Source organism: Vanellus vanellus (genome assembly GCF_965231255.1).
Source record: "Vanellus vanellus genome assembly, chromosome: 19".
Classification (NCBI taxonomy): Eukaryota; Metazoa; Chordata; class Aves; order Charadriiformes; family Charadriidae; genus Vanellus; species Vanellus vanellus.
Genome location: NC_138924.1, coordinates 2,274,948 through 2,296,777, shown reverse-complemented (window position 1 = coordinate 2,296,777; position 21,830 = coordinate 2,274,948). Strand labels below are relative to the sequence as shown.

General features: G+C 39.1%; 1 protein-coding gene across 2 annotated transcripts in view; it reads left to right on the top strand.

Moving 5' to 3' along the window:
* AUTS2 (activator of transcription and developmental regulator AUTS2) overlaps positions 1 to 21,830 on the top strand; it is a gene marked incomplete at its 5' end in the record, with an annotated part of 806,697 nt that overhangs the window by 367,873 nt on the left and 416,994 nt on the right. For both annotated transcript variants that reach the window (XM_082493211.1, XM_082493210.1), the window contains one exon: positions 3,546 to 3,581. In XM_082493211.1, coding sequence (XP_082349337.1) covers positions 3,546 to 3,581 — 36 coding nt within the window. The remainder of the gene's footprint in view (positions 1 to 3,545; positions 3,582 to 21,830) is intronic.

Sequence of the window (21,830 nt, the reverse complement as noted above, 5' to 3'; positions counted from 1 at the left end):
ATGATACCCACTGTTCCTTCATTCAGTCAGACCTGCATAAACAATAGCCAGAACAAATATGTACAACACAGTCTTTCTCCCCACCCAGCTCCCCAAGTAATGTACAATATATATGCAAAATGGGTATAACTGTGCCTTCCAAGACCTCAAGGATGTAATTTTCTTTGGTACACAATAAACTAATGCTTACACGGGGGTTACTACATTTTTGCTCCTGGGCCAAAAGTTCTTCTCTTTAAGAAAGGAAGGGAAAAGAAAAAAAAGAAAAAAAAAAAAAAAAAAGCAGGGGGGTGGGGGAAAAAGCAGAAGGAAAATAACAAAACCAAACCCCTGTTAATTTTAAGCAACTGACTTGCATTTTGCTGATGGGCACCTGGTGCAGGCTTCTGCTGGTGGTTGTGTGAATATCAAATAGTATATCTAATGTCAAATATTGCACAGGGTTTCGGAAAGTGAAACCGTTACCTCTATTATAGGCACACATTATATAAGAGATGTAGAACCATCCAGTGCAGGATCACGACTCAGCATGGGCTTGTAAAGATGCTGCATACACAGTATCACATTCATCAGTTGGTACCAAGGCTGGGCACTGGGTAGTAGGATCCTTTCGCTATTGGGAGTTATCAAAAAAGGTGAGAAGCTGTCTTCTTGCATAGCCCTTGCTTCAGCCTATATGCTCTGTCAACACACAGTTCACAACACAGCTGACTTAGTCATTCATGCATGTGCAATACAGTCTTTCTTACTTCAATTAAAAAGAGTTTGCAAACTGTACTATCCATATGCAGCATGCAATGTGTGAGGGGCTATATTTCCATCCGGCAAACTCAAATTCCCTGAAAATGCACAGTTGTTTCTTTTCAGTGAAAGTCATTTGATTGCTATGTTTCGACTGTCCTCCCATAGCCATTGCAGCATTGCTTTTGAAGGAATGGAAATATTCAGTGGGAAATATTTTGTTTGCTTATTCTTTTTTCTTCCTTTTTATTGTTTTGTTTTGATACTTGATCCTTCCAAAACTTGGAATAAAAAGGAGACAAAAATTACACACAGATGCAGAATGCAAACTTTGGAGCTTTCAGCCTGTAAAGTAAGTTTTAAAAATTGTGAGTGAAAGAGTGGGACTCGATTGGCATCTGTACATAGCTTCAACTAAAGCGGTTATAATGATTGCACGTGTTGTACTTTGTGGGTAGATCTCCAGCTTAAATTAAAAGAATTTAAATGGCATGAAGCATAAAGGAGAATGAGTGTAGCGAAAGGCAGTATATATGATGTACTTTACCAGGAAAGTAAATGCATTAGATACTAAACGGGAGAGTGCAGAAATGGGCTCTCTACCAGGTGTTGCAGAGCTGCATGCACCCAAACCCATGGTACGTGGCCCATGGAGGGGACTTTCTAGCTGGACACAGTAGCCAGCCCATGGGCCGGCTGGGGCTGTGGCAGTTCCCACGTTATTTCCAGCTGCACGGTCATGGGGACATAGAGGAGGGCAGAGCAGTAGGGATGAGCCCATGGCCTTGTGTTCCCAAACCTGCACTGCCCATTCCTTTGCACCACAGTGTGACGCTGCTGCAGAGGCGCTTTCAGGGACATCGGCAGTGGGACTAGGTGGGTCTTGCTGTGGATGATGGTAGCAGAGGGAGCTTGAGGCCCCAGAGCAGCAAGAGTGGGGCCAGAAGGGCTTAGGGGTTTATTTATTTCTGTAGGGCTCCCCTTGCACGCTGATAACCAAATCCGTAGACTGCACATCTCGAGCCTTGCAGTAGCCGCAACATCTAGAAAGTACGAAGGGGCAGGAACCACATACCTTCCAAATTTCTGTAGCTGTTTTGTTTGTTCATATAAGGTGTCCCAACAGAGTTTGTTGATTTTATGATATTGGTACCCTTATGACTACCAAGGTGATTTCCCCTTGCAAAGTCTTTAACTTCTAATAGCTTAAATGGGAAGGCCTTTCCCTGTATGGACATAACCTCTCTAAACCTCTCTTTTTAGTAGTGCTTTGGTGAACACACAGTAACGTTCTGATTATTTGCAATGAATTTTGTTGTTGTTAATTTTCAGGTTTTTGGCACCATCTATTTCTGCCGTGCCAAGTTCAGCAAAAAGATGCCATCAGCCCCTTGTGGGGGTTCATTTTCTTTTATGTCAGCGCTGCACTCCATGATCAGAAATCAAGATCATGATCAGAAATCAATGCTGTTAGGATTCCTCGCAATAGTGTCTCAGAATAGGGATGACAGTGATGCAAATCCTGTGTGTTTCCAGTGGTTTGCCCAGGCTGGTTGGTACCCCTGTGCAGTTCCTGGTAGTCACTGAGCTGTGTCATTACTTGAAATGAGGTTGTGCTGAGGAACAGAAACAGGAATTGAGCTATGGGAGTTAAAGACTGGTCATCTGGACTACCCACTGCTCACTGGAGAATTATCCTCTGCATTTTGCTTCCATGTCTGTTGACTAGTCTGGCTTGAAGTGTTGCAGGTGATAGGGCCGTAGCATTGGGAACTGTTCACCCTTTAACGTAACAGCCAGTGACCTGGATTAGGGCCGAGATGTTTAGGTCTCTCACCGTGTCTCTAACAGAACCTGCTATGTAATCCCCATTGCTTAGATGAAAAACTAATGAAATAAAACCCTTTATCTCCTTAATTCCTGTGAATGTAGAGGTTGTGATCGTGTCCCACTTAAACTGAATTTCATGATGCATTTTTTTAAGCATTTAAACCTTTTGATTATTTTCCATGGTAGTAATACTAGTTCTAATTCTTTTTATGGGTTTCAATTTTGAGTCTGTTTCACACTGTAGATATTTGTTGATTGTTTTTTCTTTTCTTTTTAAATCCTTGGTTTGGCAAACAGCGTGCCCATCCAAATGGGAAATTGTAGTGACCGCGTTCTCCAGAAAATGGTACACTGACTGAAGCGGCTTCTCTGTGCCCACGCGTTCTTTACATTTCAGACTACTAATTATGTTTACAAAATGTCTCATTTTAGAAAAGCACTATGTGTGTACTAACCAGGGCCTTTCGGGAATAAATTGGCAAACAGGTCATACACTGAAAAAGTCATCCAAACCCACCGGGCTTTTTGTTTTGAAGTCAGTCTACGTTTTTTTTTTTCTTCTTCCCCTCCCGCCTGCCCCTTTGTGGCCACAAAGCTGAGTAGCTGGAGTCCAGGGCATTGAATGTCAGCATGTCAGGGAGGCTGGTTGATGAGTGTCTGTTTAGTCTCAGTGCAGGGCGAAATGCCATCATTAATTCATTACCCAGCTGCCTGTCAAATAAATTGGCAATTACGTCCACCGCAGAAGCTTGGAATTCAGTAAATAGCACGTTACCATCTCAGAGTCGTTGAGAGATGTAAAGGGAAAAATTAAGCAACACCGTGTTTGTTTCAGTAGCAGATGACAAGGGGCAGCACATTGGTGCTGTGATGTAGTGATGAAAAGCTTGGAAAGGCTGGTAATGAGCTGTGTGGATTGGAACGTGTTAAAAACCATCACTGACTTTCCACTTTGTCTTTGTGTTTTATTGCAGAGCTCAGCTCCTTCCAGCTTGGGAACAGGCTACTTTGTAAGTGTATCTCAACTTTAACACATGTGCCTCTGAACAGCATAGCATTACTCCTGAAACGAAAGTGCCTTATTATATGGAAACAAGCATAAATAACCAATCTCACTCTGCCCAATAGGTTAACTTATCTTTTTCTATTCCTTCCTTCACGAATGCATTGTAAGTAACGTTTCAGACGTGGTGGTCGATGTTTTCCTGAACTAATCAGGTGTCATATTAATTACTACATAAATTCCAACAGTATTTAATTTACACAATTATAGCAAATAAAATGAACCATGGTCTTACCAGCTCTCTCATCTGAGATGGTAGGATCTTGATTTCCCCTTGTACCAATTCTCACTGATTCATAGACTTTAAAGAGCCCATTACGGCAGTCTTGTCTCATCTCTTCTGTACTACAGTCCAGAGAACTTGACAGTGATTTCTACCTGTTGGTTAAAAGCCCCATGTCTCACAGATGATCTTGGGAAGCACAGCGGTATTTGTATTTATGCTAGATTTACATTTTACGTCATGAGAAGAGGATCAGGCCCCAGCTGGTTTGATAATTGATCAGGTTTTTTTTATTATTTATATGCATGCCCCTTTATTGATTTAGCAGTCTATATTGATACCTTTCTCTTTATTCCCACATTTATCAATATACCTTTTACTTGCACAGATAAGTTTGGGAGTAAAAAGTGTTTTCTGGTCAATCCAATGCACTGTTTATTTTTGCTCCAAGATTTGTATTTAAATTGCTCATACCCTGTTTCAGTTGTAACTTATGCTACATTCCCCAAGCATGTCTTTTCTGCCTTTATAATATCTGTAGGAGAAATAGGGCATTATGTATGTCCAAAAACAGGTGGGTAAAATGCAGTGAGACTTTTTCTATAGCATTGCTCTATAATGGTGTAATCAAAGTGTGCTTCTATCTTTTCATCAAACTCTGGGGAGAAGAAAACTATATAGTATTTGATTACATGATGGAAAAACTTTGTTGCTCTCTTGTCGGATTCCCAGAGAGTCATTTTCTTCCATTAGTACATGGTGAAATTTAGTCTTTTTTCATAGAGGTCTGTGATCCTATAAGAAAGTTATGGGATTAAACTGTGTACGTGTGACCTTACATGTAAAGTGTAAAATGCAAGCACAAAAATTGCTTATTGCCTGGAGAAATGCCGTGTCCTGCTGGATTTACATTGGACTTCTGCACAAACTAAATGTTTGTACTTCTGCCAATGGTAAGGTCTGAAAAGAGCATTATCAATTGAAAAAAGTTTTGTGGTAGTTTTTCTAATTATACCAAAGCCCAAATCAGTGTAAGGTAAGTTGTGAAACAGGAAAAAAAATGGTTTCCTTTTTTCAGTACTTCCCCTGGTTTGTGTCCTATCTGTTTTTAAGAGGAAGGGAAAAATAATATCAGATGGCTCAACGTTTATTTGCATTAAGACTAAAACTTGAATTAGTTCAGAGCAAATTGCTTTTCTTTGTCTGGGCAACTAAAACTCAAATCATGAACGTATACAGACATTCTCTGGAGTGGGACAAATATAATATGGGATGGAAAGTTTTAACATATATAAATAAGGCTTGTTCTCCTTATAGCGGGAGCTGAATATGCACGATTTAAGAACAATGTTCAGCTTCATCTTTAGGAAGCAGAGGTAACAGAAGAAAAGCCATCTGCTGTTCCCTTGCACCATACTGTCTGTGGGTTGGTCCAGTAAAATGAAATCTGGAAGGTGTCAACATCCTCTATGCTCCAGCAAAAAGCTTGAAAGTTTCCAGTTCTCTCGAGTTAGGGATTTAGTAACAAGAAGCAGCTTGACATCTTCTAGTGCTAGTGTACTGGTACTTTAAATCATACTAATTTGGATCTGTGTATGTGGGGGAGACATCCCTTATTAGGTTCCATTAATATGAGATATTTAACTGCACTGTTTCTTATGTATAGTCATAGTAATAAGATTTTTTTAACTTTTTCTTTCTTCACTAATAGCTGAGTAGACAGAAAACGTCCTTCAGTTTCTATCTTAAAGTCATTTTTACACTTACGCAGTCTTGAATAAAGCGTGGAGGGGGTTTTTCCTCCTTTTTCACTTTGGAAAATTGTTTTTAGGATTATCTTGCTTATTGTTTTAGGAAAGTCCATACCCTTATTAACTTACATGGGGCAAATAAAACCCAGATGTGTTTTGCGGTACCAGACAATGAGAAAAATGCTCCAGAATGATCCAATTAGCATGTGTTTCTGATAAAAGTAATTATTGTATTATCAAAGTGCAAAAGAATATGCACTTGAATTGACTTTTTCCCCAAAGCTTTTAACTAGAAAAAACTGTTAGTTTTTGTGTTCAGCGTTGACCCAGAACATCAAAACAAGGGTCATTGGTCTCAAATAAAACAACAATGGTTTTTAGTTTAATAGATAATAATAAAGCTTTTGAGTGTGAAAATTATTGATCAATATATGTTGTACTTTGGACTACAAAATATCACATACTGCAGCACACCAAAGAAAACATAGGCAACCGGGTAAGTTAAAAAGGGCTAACGGTAGATTCTCTGTCCAAGCACATCTACTACAGAAAGCAGAAACAGAGACAGAAGCAGGTTTTATTCAGAAATGAATGAACACTGAGGTGTGGATTGAATAGCTTATATTTGTAGTTTAAATCCAAGTATTAATGGAATCTTTTTGTGCTTACGCCACGTTACCTAGCATGTACATAATGGAGATAATACTTGTCAGACTTGGAATCTCCTTTAAGAACCATGCTCATGCCAGGCACTCGGGTTTGATGGGTGGAAGATTGTGTGTCTGCAATGTTTGTGGGTGCTGTGCATGCTACAGCAAAGCAAAAATTACTTTTGGATCCTTTTATTCTATAGAGAGCCTCCTGAGGCCTCTGAGTGTTTAAGAAAAAGTTCACAAACCTGACACTTCCCAATAATACAAAATAATTTTTCTAGTATCTGTATAATAGTTCTGTCCTAGTAATTCATTATGCGCGTCCCGTAGTAGTGGTGAAGGCTGAAATCTTAGTTTTATGCTGTAACTAGGTAGATTTCTGAATGGCAGAGTTGGAGACTGGCTTCTTATGTTCTTGTTGCCTCTACATTAGTGCTTCTTGAAAAGCAATAGGTAAAGGAAAAATTGACATGCTCTGGGGAGGGCATTCATACTGCCTGCTTTGACAAACCACCTTTGCTATGAAGTCAAGGGAGAGGGTTGGGAATCTCCAAGTGATTCAGCCTAACCCATACCTAACCGGGATGATCAGAACTGCCATTGATTAAACAGACTTTGTAATGAGGTGCCTTCAGCAAAGCAGGACACGTGCAAGTAACCAGTGAATGAGTGTTAATGACGCAAAGTTGTTGAGGAGTTCTAAGTAGGTCTACAAAGTTTTTTTCAGTTAGGAACAACTTATCTTCTACTTCTTTAACAAGTGCTAGTATGTTCATTAGATTTTGTTGAAAAGCCATTGTCATTGTTGCTGGAATCTGTTTCACCTCTCTTGATGTCCCTTGTCAGAGAGGACGCTTTCCTGTCCTTTTTACGTATTATTAAATCAGAAGTTAGAAAAGAAGAGACAGGTAAAAATCATTCTAATTCTCCTTGTAAGCCTTTTGTACTGGCCTGACTATTGTTTTCTGTGGGGTCAGTCCAGTTTATGATTGGTGCATATGAAAAAAGATTTGGATGTGCCGTTAATATTGAGTGCCCTAAGAAATCATAACTAAATATTTCCTGGAAAATCTCCCAGTTGTCTTTGATATTTTTTGCATTGCAAATTGTCATTGTCTCTCATCAAAGAGAGATTATAAGGTCGATTACATCTCATTGAGAAGCCAGACAAGAGAACTGGAAAGTAGTTAGAATTTTAGCAACCCCCCCACCTTTTTAGCTTTAAAGAAAAGCTATTTGAATTTGAATTACTTGCATTTTTAACATTGTCCAGCTGTCTATGATTTCAGGAAGTTGGGAGAGATGTTTTAGAATATGTTTGGAGTTTCAATAATAGTAAAAGCTTTTTCTCTTATCTGACTACAAAGGATGATTTTTGCTAGTTTTCTTTGCACCCAGCCAAATTCACGTTAAAGGATATTGGTGATTTATTGGTTTGCAACACAAAACAGAAGAGAAATCGAAACCTAAATAACTGAGTATTTTATTTTTAAATGACAAACCCAATTCCCAAGATTGTCAGGTTCTTTGGCCACTGTACAGTTTCTCTGTTTATGGCAGGTTGTTTCCTTTTCTTCCATTGGTCCGCTTCTCAAGTCTTTGGGGCAATTTCTGAGGGTTTTCTGTTCCTTTTTTTCCTAATGCTTATTTTTCGTTAGCACATTTTTTCCCCCAAAATCACAGAGTTTGGGTTTTTCAGAGCTGGATAGGATTTGGTAACAAGCTGGTGAAGGAAACAGTATTGGGGAGTTGGAAGGGAGAAAGAAATGCCTGTGACATTTCTTTTCCAAACAGTGCTTTTGCTCCACCTTAAAAAAAAGGAAGAAAAATGAAAAATGTGATTTGCACATGGGCTGGTGACTCAGACAAACATAAATTGTGAGCATATTCCCAAAGGCTCTAGCTAATCAGTTGTGCTATCCAATTTGGCCCTGAGTGGGTTCAGTTCAGCAGATGTTTGCGTAGTTACAGCATGCCACTGGGACACTGTGTTGTGCAATGTTGCATTACATTACTCAGAGCTCTAAAAACTCATCCCAAGGAGAATAAGTGGAGCACCAGTGGTATTAGTGTAGAGATGATGGAAAACCAGTATTTGGCCTAGATAAGGACAGCTATTTCACTATGCAGTAGGACTGATTTTCACCCAAGATGTTACCTTACAGAAGAAATGTGGAATTAGTTATGCCAGCACGTTCTCTGGGCTTGTATTCTGAGATAGAGCCCTTACAACCAGTAGATTTTCCTTCGTTGCCTGGTCTATATGCAATGGCAGCAATCCTAAGTAGCCTATGTTTTCCTGTTTGAGGTGGTCAAATACATGATGGTGTTGACTCTCTTCAGGTGGGAGTGTGTTAAGAGACTCCTCTCTAGGAGAGTACAGTAAGACCTGTTAGTTTCCACAAGAGAGAAACAAATAGATTAGATCAAAAATATCAGTTGAAGGAGGTTTAAGAAATTCAAACAGCTAATGTTACAGAAGGGATATAATACTTTACCCCATATCACGTACACAGTGGTGTTGGTAAAGAGTTGTTGTTCTTGCAAGTAGGGTAAGTTGCTCAGCTCTTTTTAGTGCTTGACTTTAGAAGCCAAACATTTAAATGTATTTTGCTTATGTAAAAGCATGGATACATCTGAAGTACCGTGAAGTCTACGAAAGCTCTACCGCAGTGGCTGTTTGGATGGCACCACACAATAAACTGTCATGTCCCCTGTGAATACAGTTGAAAAGACAATCCTTTTTATCCTGTGTTTGGCACTATAAATCATTGTTAACAAATCCAAATTTGCTTAGTAGGGTAATGAATGATCTCCAATTTTCTCACTGTAATTAGTTTTACTAACTATTATTGTGAAGGGTATACTGAAATCCATTTTAGCTCCACTTTAAAATCTCTGTGTCCCCATTCTTTGCAGAAGTGGAGCTGACAGCAGAGGTTATGATAGTCTGATAGTAAACTCAGATTCAAGAAAAGTGGACAAGATCCCCAGGAGAAGTCTCTCTGTAGGTCTTAACTACCTATTTGTATTTGCAGACCTCAGTGGAGCAGAATTGGTGTGGAGCAGTGAGACCTGGAAACCCTGGTGTTTCTTTATCTGAAATCTTTTAGGTCTTGTCTTTTGTTTTCCAGGAGCCATTGAAAATGCAGTTTATTGTAACAGCTGCTGTAAGGGAGGCATCATCATTGCCAACTAAATACATTACGTGTAATAAAATCTACCCCAGGTCTATTAATTTTAGCATTTCTAAACTGCAGTGCAGTTCCTAGGGAAAACTGAGGCTCATTAAAGACTTTGCTAACAATATGACCATCAAAGCTAGAAGAACAGGAAAAGCATGCTACTAATCATGATGAGAATAGCTGGAGCAAAACCAGTTTTTGAAGAACAAAACTGTGTATTTTTCTAGAAATTAAGAAAAACACATTTTATTAACTCAGTATTTGAGGAATGTTTAGGCAAGCAGAATAAGTGACCCAGGCTGGAATTTGGTCACGACAGGTCTCTACTCAGATCGATTTGAACAGAGATGATGATCTGAGTTATTTTTGCAGCCCTTCTGAATGGTGCTTCCTAATGCATGCTTGTGCTTTTTGAATGGAATGCTTTGAATTGAAAATATTAATCCTTGCAGTTCTTCTCTGAATTGGGTGAAACTATATTGTCCAAATCTTAAACAAGGAAAGCAGGGCACAGCAGCGGTTTCTCACCCAACTAAGCAGAATTGAGATCAGATTTCAGAATTTCAGGTCTTTCAGGTTTGACCCCTCATTGCTGAAACACAGATTTTAATCTTCTGTCTGAAGAGTGCAATGTTTTTTGGTTTGTTTTTTTTTTAGGACAGACCCCAGATACATTTGATGTTTCAGGACATGATGTCCCCAAGGAGTTATCACTCATGATTGAGCAGTGCTGAGCCTAGAGTGTACTTCTTGGCTGTCTTGGGAGGCCTTTGCGCTCCTTCTTGCCCAAGCCCACTCCTGCCTTAGTTATTAGAATTGAGGAGGTCTGTGCTGTGTAATATCTTTGGTTCAGTTTTGCCCTTTTGTGTGGATCCTGTGGGTTTTTTTCTAGCACGGTGAGTTACGTGTAGTGCTCTTGCATTTCTTCACCAAATGCTTTGAGCTTGTCAGTCCTTTTTCCTTCTGCTTCTATGTATGGTTCTCCACTTATCTCGTTGGAACTATCTTTTCCCCAGGATAACAAATGTGATGAACAGTAATGGCTTAAGGAAAGAAAGGAAAGGAGGGAGAAAGAAAGGGAGAAAAGAAGGAAATAAGAACATTTATGTATTTGAAGGGGTGATATGAAAAGCTCCATTATTTGCCAGACGGGTCTTTAACTTTTTTCATCGGCAGAAGAGAGGAGTGTTGCAAGTGGTTGGTAGATAGCTTCATTTACAGTTTAAAAACCTTGAGGCATACTCAGTACATATTTTTGATGGTATTTCAGGTAAACTTCCTTAATCATATTTTTCCAACAAAAATCAATTTAGAAAAATCAAGACATGATAATTTAAAAGCAAATTTTAAATTTTATAATTGCCTCTTCTGGAGATTATAAAGTTTATATATGTAGCACAAAGACTTAAGATTTGCTGTCAGTCTAAATTTGGTCTCTAATGCCCTACATTACAACATAGCTCATGTTTTGCTCATCAACTCTTGCAAAGCAAAAGAATTATTTTTTTGTGTTCCCCCTCTTTTTGTCTTTCTCTTTCCCATAACATGTTCTACAAATTGCGAATGTGAACCCAAGTAATAAAGAATTGCTTCACTGATTGCTAAATGTGCATTATGGTGCTTTTAAACTCATTTAAGGTCATCGTACTGAAATTAGTTTGATTGCAAGCAGTTAAGCTGTCATATACAAAGCCTTCGTCTTCCAAGGGTCTCGGTTTCATATCATTAAAAGAGAATGCTCAATATCATTGAATGTATTTATTGTCTGTTTAATATTTTAGAGGAAAGATAGTGTTGGGTCTGTAGAGGAGATTCTTTATGAAAAGGGACATGCAATCCCTGAGGGATAAGCAATCAATGCTTCATTGATAGTCCTGGTTTTACGTCACATTTGAAGATGGTTGACCATGTTCTGCACGAAAGAAGAGCCAGTTTGCTCTTGTTACTGAAGTTTTGAACTTTTGGAATTTTTTTTTTTTGCAACCCAAGTAAAAAGAGCAACACTGGACTGCTGCTGATGCAAATTATCTGCTGGTACTATTGTTTGTGGTGAGATTTTACTCAGAAAAATATAAAATGAACATTTTCTCCTATATGCAGTTAAGATAAATGGAAAACCTTGCAAGATTTCTGCATTATGCAACGAGAATTTGCACGCTCATGTGCAAAAAGATGGGATTATGCCAAAAAGCATTATGGTAGAAAGGACTTAAAAGGATAAAATCTGTTGAGTTCCTTGAAAAAAGTGTTTGTGGTAGTGATTGTTTTGGTTGGCTCTGTGCTGGAGACACTAAAGCGTTGACCGCTGGTTCCTCCTGCTGTCACGCACGGGAGCTGTGTGCTGTTCACGTCTGCCCTGCAGAGATCATATTGCAGAGCTCCTGTGCAAACTTGGTGACCTTGGAAATCACCAGTACTGTCAGTTGACTAACTGATAGGATTGATGTGAAGAAAGATAGTGCAAAAGCCTCTAAGGAAATAGGAGTATGTAATGTGGATTTATTAATGATGATGAGAAGCCATGTGATGGTATTATTTTGATTTGAACTTCTATAGACTTGCCATTTTGCCATTTTCTGAAGAAATAGTCTCTCTCCCTCGCTTTCTCATATTTTGGGAGAATAGATTTACTAATTTAGGCTACATCATATTATTTAATCTTTTAAACAATACGTGTTTTTCTTCTTGCTGAACTTACAAGCAGGGAAATACTAGTATAGTTAAGTAGGGAAAACGCTCCCTTAATACTGCAGGCACTCCGTTCCCAAACTTGCCTAAAGTATGACTTGTACCTATGTGAATGGTTAGTTTTATGGCGAATATTAGTATATTCTTCTTTTGAGTCACTTGGAGGGATAGTGGGATTGTACCTGAAGCAGAGAACACATCCCCTGATTGCAAGAATTAAGGCTGAATTTCACAGAAAAGAGTCCAATCCTCTTTCTCAGCCTTTTATGTCAGAACTCAAAATTGCTGTCTGATAAAATGTAGGACACCAGATTGAATTACTTCATTGAACCACTGCTGTCCCCTGTTAATGGTAATTGCACGGATATAGCGGTCTTTCTTGGCAACATCTCAGATATTTACCTCCCACTGTTTTTCAATTCAAACCTTTGATGAAAATATTCCCAGTACTTCTTTAAAGCAGACACCCAACTGTCTTTCTTGACAAAGGCAAGGTCTTTAAATCAGATCCTGACAATTTGTGACACAGCAGTCTATCTAAATCACCTTTTACCTATGTCACTGTGTCATTTCCTGAAAAAAAAAGTGTCCATCAGAGGAAGGTTGCTGAAGGCTTGGTGCTTGGAGAGTCTGTGTGTGTGTCAGCGTGGAGCTGGAAGATTTGTGTGTTTGTTTCAGTGGAAGTAATTAGATGAAAGCTTGTAAAGTTGCAATGCATGCTGTAATGGTTCGTTATAAATATTTGGGGGTACTTTGTCCATGAGAAAAACATTATTCGATTATTGCTGTTCTCAGGCCATTAGGAAGTGAAGGTTTTCTGACGGCTTTTCCTTTAACAGTGGTAAATCTGTTTAAAAAGAAAATAAAAATCAGGGCAAATGTTTTCTTCTCTGCTACACCTGAGGGTTAATGTGCATTCAGCTGAAGTAGCTTATTCACCTTCTGAAATCTCATCTCACTTGATGTTCTGAACTCTCCCGCCCACAGGGGGATGTGGATGCCACATCCACCATTCGCTCTAGCAAATGCTATTGTTTCAAGCCATCTTGCATCATGATGAGTAGTCCTTTGACTCATGCAATCAGATCAGTGCAGCTTTCGTTACTGAGGAGCTTCTGTCTAGCGCTCATGCTAGAGGGTTTTCCAACAGATCTCTTTGCATTACTGAGTATGTTTTTGGTACAAACTCAAGGTTTTCATATAATATCAGTGGAGTCGGCCATATTGTGTAACATCACTGTAAAAGAATGTCTAGGAAAAATCTGTGAAAATCGCTTGCTTGTGAATGAAGAGGAAGAAATTTATGAGTATTTATTATGAATGTATGAATGTTTTAGCTGTTCATTTTATTCAGTGACCTATATAATGGTGCTCTTCAGCACAGAGACAGTACATACCTATGCATTTGGGTAGTACGTTGGGTAAATAGATTCCTAGCTATTATAGAACTTCCAGTATTAATAGGATTGACCAATGGCTCCACCTTGGCAGATGAAAAGAGATTGTTAAGCAGCAGAATAGACACCAGCTATAATAAAAGATCATGAGGACTTAATTAGCAAAGTGTTAATCTTTGCCAAGGAGGATGTGTCTGTCAGGGATGTTGATGAAAGATGAACTTGGAGGGGAAAAAATGACTGTTCTACCCTGCGCAAGTGCATGTGCCAGGCTAGTTCAGAGACTGAAGTTCATGTTTGGAGTGGCATCACTGTAGCACATGATCACACTTGTGCCATTTGGAAATGAAAGAAACCTTTCAAATGAAGGACTAGACTGTTGGGTGTATCAGTGAAAGCAAGAGGAATATGTTGCAGTTTCAAGGAATCATTTCTGATGCCAGATGGAAGAGTTTTCATGGCACACAGTTGAAAGAGATGGTAAGAAGAAAAGAGAGGGATTTAAGATTTTTAAAACACTTTAAAAAATTCTCCTAGAAGAGATGCTCTTGCAATTTTGAGTTCCCTCTGCTGTGATAAGAAATGGAGAACTACTGCCTCTTCTCCTGCTCCCATGCTTGCCTTTTTGATTTCTCAGATGGATTCTAAAGATAGAAATAACTAAGTTCAGACAAATAGTTCAATGGCATTGCCACGTTTATGGTATCCAGATTCTGCTTTCTTTTCTTTGATGAAATATGGTGTTAAAGTTAATAACTGAAGTATTTGTACTACTTGTGCAAAAGCAGTAGCCCCAGAAATTTTCCAACTGCAGCCCCCGTTTCTGTAGACAAGCACGTGCATGCACAGAGGTTGGAGAACTGGCAGCACAGATGCTGGGAAAAGGAATGTGTTTTGGGCTCTCTGAAAGGCTCTGGTGCTAGCTAGTCCATCTGCAGAGAGATCACTTACACCTGGTGATAAGCGTTGCTCTTCTCTCTTCCTGCCTCCCCCGCGATATTAACATCTGGCTTGCAGGATTGTTTCCACCTTGAAGTGGCAGCTGTGTCAGAGCCAATGTGCTCTCACAGCAGAGAACGGAAGCACAAGCAAACCTGAACCCCGTGCTGGCAAAGCCATGCAGGCACCTTCTGAAAGCACTATGTCTTCTGTTGTATGCTTAGAGTTGCCAGCTTGGAAGAGGCAGCCGTGAAGCCTGGGATGCTGTTAAACACCACCGAGGACTTGTTTGCTCCCTCCCCATTCCCCGTTCCCCACTGAACACAAACTGTGAGAAGTCCAAGAACCACTGTGGTGCCAACAAGAGCAAAATTACTTGCAGCTGGTGAATGCCACCTGCTCCTGCCGAACTTCAGCCAAAACAGTTTCCTCCCCGGAGTGCCCTGGAGTGGGGAATCCAAAAGCTGTTCAGAGCAGGGCGATATTTAGTGTGGATTGGGAAGAGACATTGCAATTCTTGCTTGAGAGCAGTGTGTTACGCAGGAGGTCTCTAGTACTGATGACAGTCTCTCCTTTCCCTTTCCAAGCTCCCTCAAATCACCCCTTCTGCATTCTTCCAGTACGTTGCTTATGAATATTAATTCAACCCTCTCTCCCTTTATATGCCATCCTTTTCCCCCATCCAAGCTAATGCAAATTTAATGTTGTTTTAAAAAAAAAAAAAAGTTCTGCAAAAGATAGCAAGAGCAGAGTATCTTCCTTGAAAGCTCTCTGATGTATTAATGCAATGACACCTGATGATACTGTATCTTCTTCTGTGGTAGAAGCACTCCTTGACCCTGAGGAAGGAAGAGGAACACCCTTCCTTGTGATTCCCACTGTTTCTTAACAGCCTTCCTCATTCATCACCAGCATCATTTGTTTGCCCGGTGTTTCCCAGCAGTTTGCAGATTATTTTACGGTTTTGGTTTAGTAAGTACATATTGCTTACTTAAATTACCTGTGGTATAGAACAGTAAATAAAAGGAAAACATCATTATAAATTCATATCAAGAGGCCACTTAGCAGCCCCCTGATCACCTTCTTACAGAGTACTCCATTGGTTCAAAGGACTTTGTTCTGATTGAATCAGTAGAAGTTTTGTTGTATTTAGCTAGAAAACCATTAGTATCCAAATGTCCGTATTCATTTATTTAAAGGAAGGATTTGAAGAACGCTGTTGTTGAATTATCCTGCTAACAGTTTTGTCAAGTTTGTGCCTGGCTTTAGGCATGGGGAGCTCAGTGAGATATCTTCTACAACAGTCACTTGTTTAGGTACCTTTCAGAGTCAAAGCCTAAGTTTATTAATTTTGTTGGTTGTATAGTCATTAGTCATTGCTTCTTGCTTTCATTTTTGCAGTTCAGTTCCCAGTGCTTCTTTCTTCTGCTTTGCTGTCCTTCTCTGATTTTCATGCACCTGCTATGGATTTGCTCTTCATTCATTTCTTGGCTCAGCCATAAAGTCCTTTTTCTTGCGTATCTGCAATACAAATGCCTGGAGTGATAATAACTAAGTCCTCTTTATTATTTCTTGAAAAGATCATCTAGGATGTTTATCTGAAGGTAAGTTTACTGCAACTTGTTTAAAAAGATAAAGGAAGCTTCAGACAGCATATGAGATAGCTATGATACTCATGCTGTCATACGTTCACTTGCGTATATAATTTCAGATACAAAATTAATCATATTCGGTATTTTCTATTGGTAGCCTTGTTTCCTAAAACTTTTCCAGGTCCTCTCTAGGAACCTTCATGAATGGAGTCCTCTACCTGATGTTAATGATGAATATGTATGTGAACAATTCAAACACGGGGTTTTTTGAGAAGCGGTAATCCCTAGAAATTCCACTGGCACCCTGTTCTGGTTTTTCCATCTTTCTCTGCCTCATTCCACATTGCCAGGAAATTTGTTGCTTCTGATATAGGATACCTCTTTGGAGGAAGTAATCATTTCCTTTCTATGCATACCCCAGAGGAATGTGAAATACTTCTTCCCTATAAAAGGATGATTGTGCTGCCTAAAAGTGCATAAAAAGGCAGCACGGTAAAAATAGGTTGCAACCATTATCGAGAGGTCATTGCATCAAAACTCCATTTTGCAGTTTTCCCTTGAAAAACAGCTTCCCTGACCCAGGAGGTCTGATTCTCTCCCTTGTTTCTGTGCTCATGCTTTCCACAGTGCTTAGACCCTGAATAGGGAGTGTTTTTCCCTTCTTTCTTTTTTCAATTTTTGTGTCAGCTGACTGTGTTCATATAGCTAGAGAGCAGTAAAGTATTTCATCTCTTGACTGCTGCATCTAAAATAGATTAAATTAGTGTTTATTTAACTTTTTACTGCTGACTTACAAAATTACTTTTAGTCTGGTTTGGATATATAACTTTTTCTATTAATTTATTGCCATGTTCTGCTTTGATTGTTGGGGTTTTTTTTGCGCAGTGGTATCAAATTGTATGCTACTGTAATATTTTCTCTAAGATGCTCCCTTGATTAATTCTGTGTTGGATATTTATACCACCAAGAGGGATACTACTTAGAAATTCAGTTTTTTAATAAATACTTATTTTTAAGGCTCATACTTCTCCGAGTTAAGGTGACTTGATTTAACTTAAATTAATCACACTTTGTTTCATGAAGCTTTTGCATATATATTGGCAGAAAATATTTTCCTGCATCGAGAATCATGCATATGGCATAGTTGTTAATAGGATCAAAGGGGAGGTGATTTTGGGATGATGTGCAAAGTGTATTGGTTTAAATTTCTATATAGTACCAGAATGATTTCTATTTTGGTTCTACGGCAGGATCTCATTAAGAGGCTGAGAGTTCCTTTCATTAGGTTCTATCTATGTACATTAAAAGTCCTTGTTTGCAAAAGCTCATAACTGAAGTTAACTTTGAAGTTTGACATGAAAAAAATCCCAACTACTGGAGAGGAAAGGGTATCACACAAAAATATTATGTGTAAATAACTAAGTGATCTTAAAAATCAGAAGCCAGTTCACAGTTGCCATTAGACAGTGTGTTTATGGTTGAGAAAAAGCACAGGATTAAAAAGAAAAACTGTTCAAGTCTACTACCAGAGTTTCAAGTTTTGTGTTGAGCAGTGTAGTTCCAGTGGCTTCACCAGAGCTGCGCTGGGTTACTCCGGCTGATGACCTGGTCTGTCTTACATAGTAAGTAATAATGCAATCACTAGATGTGTACGGACTGACATACTTCACAAATCATGTTTTTCTGTCTAACTCCCTAGGAGAGCACTTCTTTGTTGCTGTTGTTGTTGCTTTATTTTTTGTTTGTTTTCCTCTGGGAGTTTATACACAGCCAAACTGATATTTTCATGTGCTCTTGAATTAGTTTCTTATCCTAGCCCATTACAGTTCACCTTTCTTTATGCCAAAAATGATCCAAATAGTTGTAATTCTTTTTGAGACACACCTTTTTTTGAACTGATCCTATTTTTCAGATGCTAATTTTTGAAAGAAACCATGATATATTGCTATAAATTATGGAGTATGCGTGTGAATCTCTCAGACATGTCTTTAAGTCACGTCAGCTGCAGTTGCTCTCACCCTCTGAAGTCTCCTGTCCATACCATGAGTCCCCCTTCACCAGTCAGCATCAAATAGATTTAACCACACCTCTAGTATTTTGCTTTTGGTTGGTTTTGGCTGGGGTGGATGAAGGTGCACTCCCATGATCCCTTCTGCTGGCTGCACGGTACGTGTGGTAGCTTCTGCTGGGGGAGCAGTAACAGCCAGTAGGGAGTTTGCAATGTCTTCAAGTGCAACAGCTGTTTATAAAGTTAACATCTGTCCTGGCCTCAGTCTCAAGATTGTCAGTGTTTTCATATTGATGAATTGAGCATTTGTATGGCTTATATAAAAACATTCAATTTTAATGGCTTTTCTTTTGCTTTTTTTACTTCTTATGTCCTTTTGAAGGAAAAGAAAAGCACTTGTATGTAGATCTTTTTTTCTCTCCCCGAACACCTAGATATATTCTCTGCTGATGGAAAGGTCTCGTTGCTTAGTGATAAAAGCAGTGTTTCTCACATCAGTTTAAATTTCACTCTCTTCTCTTCACAGTCTAGTCTCAACAAAGCATAGGTTCAAGTTTAAACACATGCTTACATCCATTTTATTCAGGAGAGCGTGTAAGCACACATGCATAACTGAAGTCAATGGGATTTAAGTGTGTCCTTCACTTTAAAGCATGTGCTTCACTGCTTTCCTGAATACAGGGAGGTTTAATCTAAGTGGTTTGGAAATTACAGTGGCCTTGGACATATTGCTGCTTTTCTCCATCTGGAAAAAGGGCTACTGCGAAATTTAGTAAGTACTGTTCACACTTTGAAACTTTTGTGTAAAACACAGTTGTTTCTTTCATACTCGTCTTCCTTGCAGTATGTTTAGTTTACACATAAAAGCACGGTATCAAGATGGTTGGAATTTGTTACTGTGCATTAGAGTGGGCTGGTGTTGAGACTGATCGGTGTAGGTAGGCGTTCAGACTACGGCTCTGCACAGCTCTTCTGGCTAAAGAGTAATGGCACCCAGGACTGCAATATTTAATCACTGAGACTGGCACCGGAGTCTTTACAGTGGCCACTTGTAAGTACTTAACTCACCCAGGGTACCGACATCTTTCTGTATACTGTGTTAGAATTAACAACTCAAAGGCAGCTTGAAGAGCAGTCCCTCATGTCTGTCTGTCTGTCTGGATGGCTGTGTTACTTGTATATCTGTTTACGCATGTAATTTTCTTTCAGATGTTGAACTGCAGCTCAGCAGCTGGGCCCCAATGTTTTGAAAATCTTTGAGAACTAATTAGGCTCTCCTCAGAGTATGGCTTATCCAGCCAGTCTGAATAAACAAATGTCACCATTTGTATTAGGAAATCTCTACAAATGACTGATCCCTGTCATGGGGTAACATTAATCTTTTTAGTATAGATTTCCAATAGTTAACCATCTGGCTCCATGCAGTTTTCCAGAAAACATTCACTACCAGGGCCAGTGGAAAGGAGAAGGTGGGATTAATAACCTGAATACATCATATGAAGCATTAATCTTTAGGATTGGCCATTTGTTTTTATCAAAACAACTCCCTTAAGATAATATTTCACAGCATGCGGTACTTGCATGGACTTCTTTCAAAATGAGAAAATGTTTCAGTATCTGCCATGATCTGCAGTTTGCAAATTTAGAGTGGATGATAAAGGCTGGAAGAATTCTACATTCTCTTCTGATTTATGTTGCATTTACAGTCCTGGCCTGTTTAGTGAAAATGTCTTATCTTTGCAATATTTGTTGTTCAGGTGTTCATTCAAAATAACACTCTTATATAAGAACCTAAAATTACTCGAGTAAATGTTAATAATTAATATACAGGCTGGTACAGGGTGCACTGTATTCATCCGGTGGATGAATTTCATCAACTGAGCTGTAAAGATAGGTCCGGCATCTTGGTCTAGGTTAAATGATCTCAATCCAGCTAAGCTTTCAGGCACCTGCTTGACTTTCATAACCGGTTGTTCCACAGATTTCATTGGTCCTAAGTGCTTTGCTGAAATCCAGCCATATGACTTAGGTCCTGCCTGAGGTCTCTGACTTGCAAGCTGTGGCAAATTAAAGGCGAAAAACAGCTGAAGAGGTTATGGCCCTAAAGCTGTCTGTCCTGCCCTTGTGATGGAGATTACCTCCTCTGCAAGGCAGATGAATGAATGGCTTCTAAAGCATATTAAGTTAAACTCAAATTGGAGACATAATACTCCAAGCTTAAAACTTGAGCACTCCAGAAGCTGCTTCATGAGCCATTCAGTTGTCTCTGCTGTGGCGGGATGACAACTGCCATCAGGGGAATGGAGTAGACCATGTAGGGGATGGTTACTACTTTGGCTGTCTGATTTTAGCCTATCACTGCATGCAAATCAGAGCTCTTAGTCCCTTTCTTGACAGCCTGGCTTGTGAAGCTTACTGCTGTTTGCGAAGGTGGCTGGTTCATACGCTGCTACCTGACCTCCCGTTAGTGCTGCCCAGTGCTCGCCCAGCTTTATCACTCGTGTCCAGTACAAGAGAATCAATTTAGGCTGCAATCTCCTTGAGAGGAGGGACTAAATCTTCCCTGTATTTGGGTGCAGCATATTGTGAATACTATCAGAACAGAACTAATAATTTTCCTAATCTGCATGTGACACTAGTACACTTGAGTAATGTACAGCATTCTCTACATAAACCATGTTTATTCCTTCTCACCCAATCATGTCTGTTGCAGTATTTCCAAATAAATGGTGGGTTTCTTACTGATTCTTCCTGATAGAGAGCGATTTGTAATAATCTTGTCATTCCAATCTCATAATAATACTAAATGAAGACATTTGTTGAAGGAAGTGATTGTAAATTACATGCAAATTCAAGCCTTGCTGGCATTAATCAATACTGAAACACAACTTTTGCATTCCTGATATAATACTGCTGAATCTAATCCCATGGATTTTACATTTCCATGTGAATTAAGCACTTATATTGATTTAAAACTTTTTTTGTACTGGAAAAGGAAAATGCTTTTTTTTTTTTTTTTTTTTTTTTTTTGAGTATTTGAACAATCTTGGAAGACCTGTACTTCCATATGCAAGCCGGGTAGCTTTTGTGCATAGTTAGTTAATCTGTATTACTTGAACTGGTTTGTATTTCTCTCTGGTTGTGAACCTCTGGCCAACCCCTCTGACAGAAAGACATTTCATTTCATGTTGAACAGACTGAAGTGAGTTGGCAGTTCTTTAGTCACAATCACCTGAACATTTTTCTCCAAATCAGCTTCGTTATTGCAGTTGTATGTGGTCATGCCTGTTTTCGTTTCCTAACCAGTTACAGACGTGGCTTTGGGGTATCAGTCAGCCACTCAACTAGAGCTCAAAGTAAACCATCAAACCCATTTCAAGGTGGTTTGGGGTTTTTTTATCAGACATTTCGATAGCATTGTGTTTTGGTTCAGCAACATCAGTACTTGCATACTTAGCTATGTAGTTGTAATGATGTTTTCATATGTATTTCCATTGAAAATAGAGATGTTTCCATATCATCTGATCAGTTTTCCATTTAATCTTTGCACTAGTATCATCTACCCATTTTTGTTGAATGTGGAAACTGCATTTGATTGTTTTTGATAACCACTAATGCATTCTGCCAGTGATTTCTTTCCACTTGTTATAGTTATACAAGAAGATTAATTGTACTTGATTTTATTTTAAAATATTAGGCATCAATAATACAAAAGCTGACACTCTTGGGAATTTACCCTGTTGGATTATTTATGTCACAG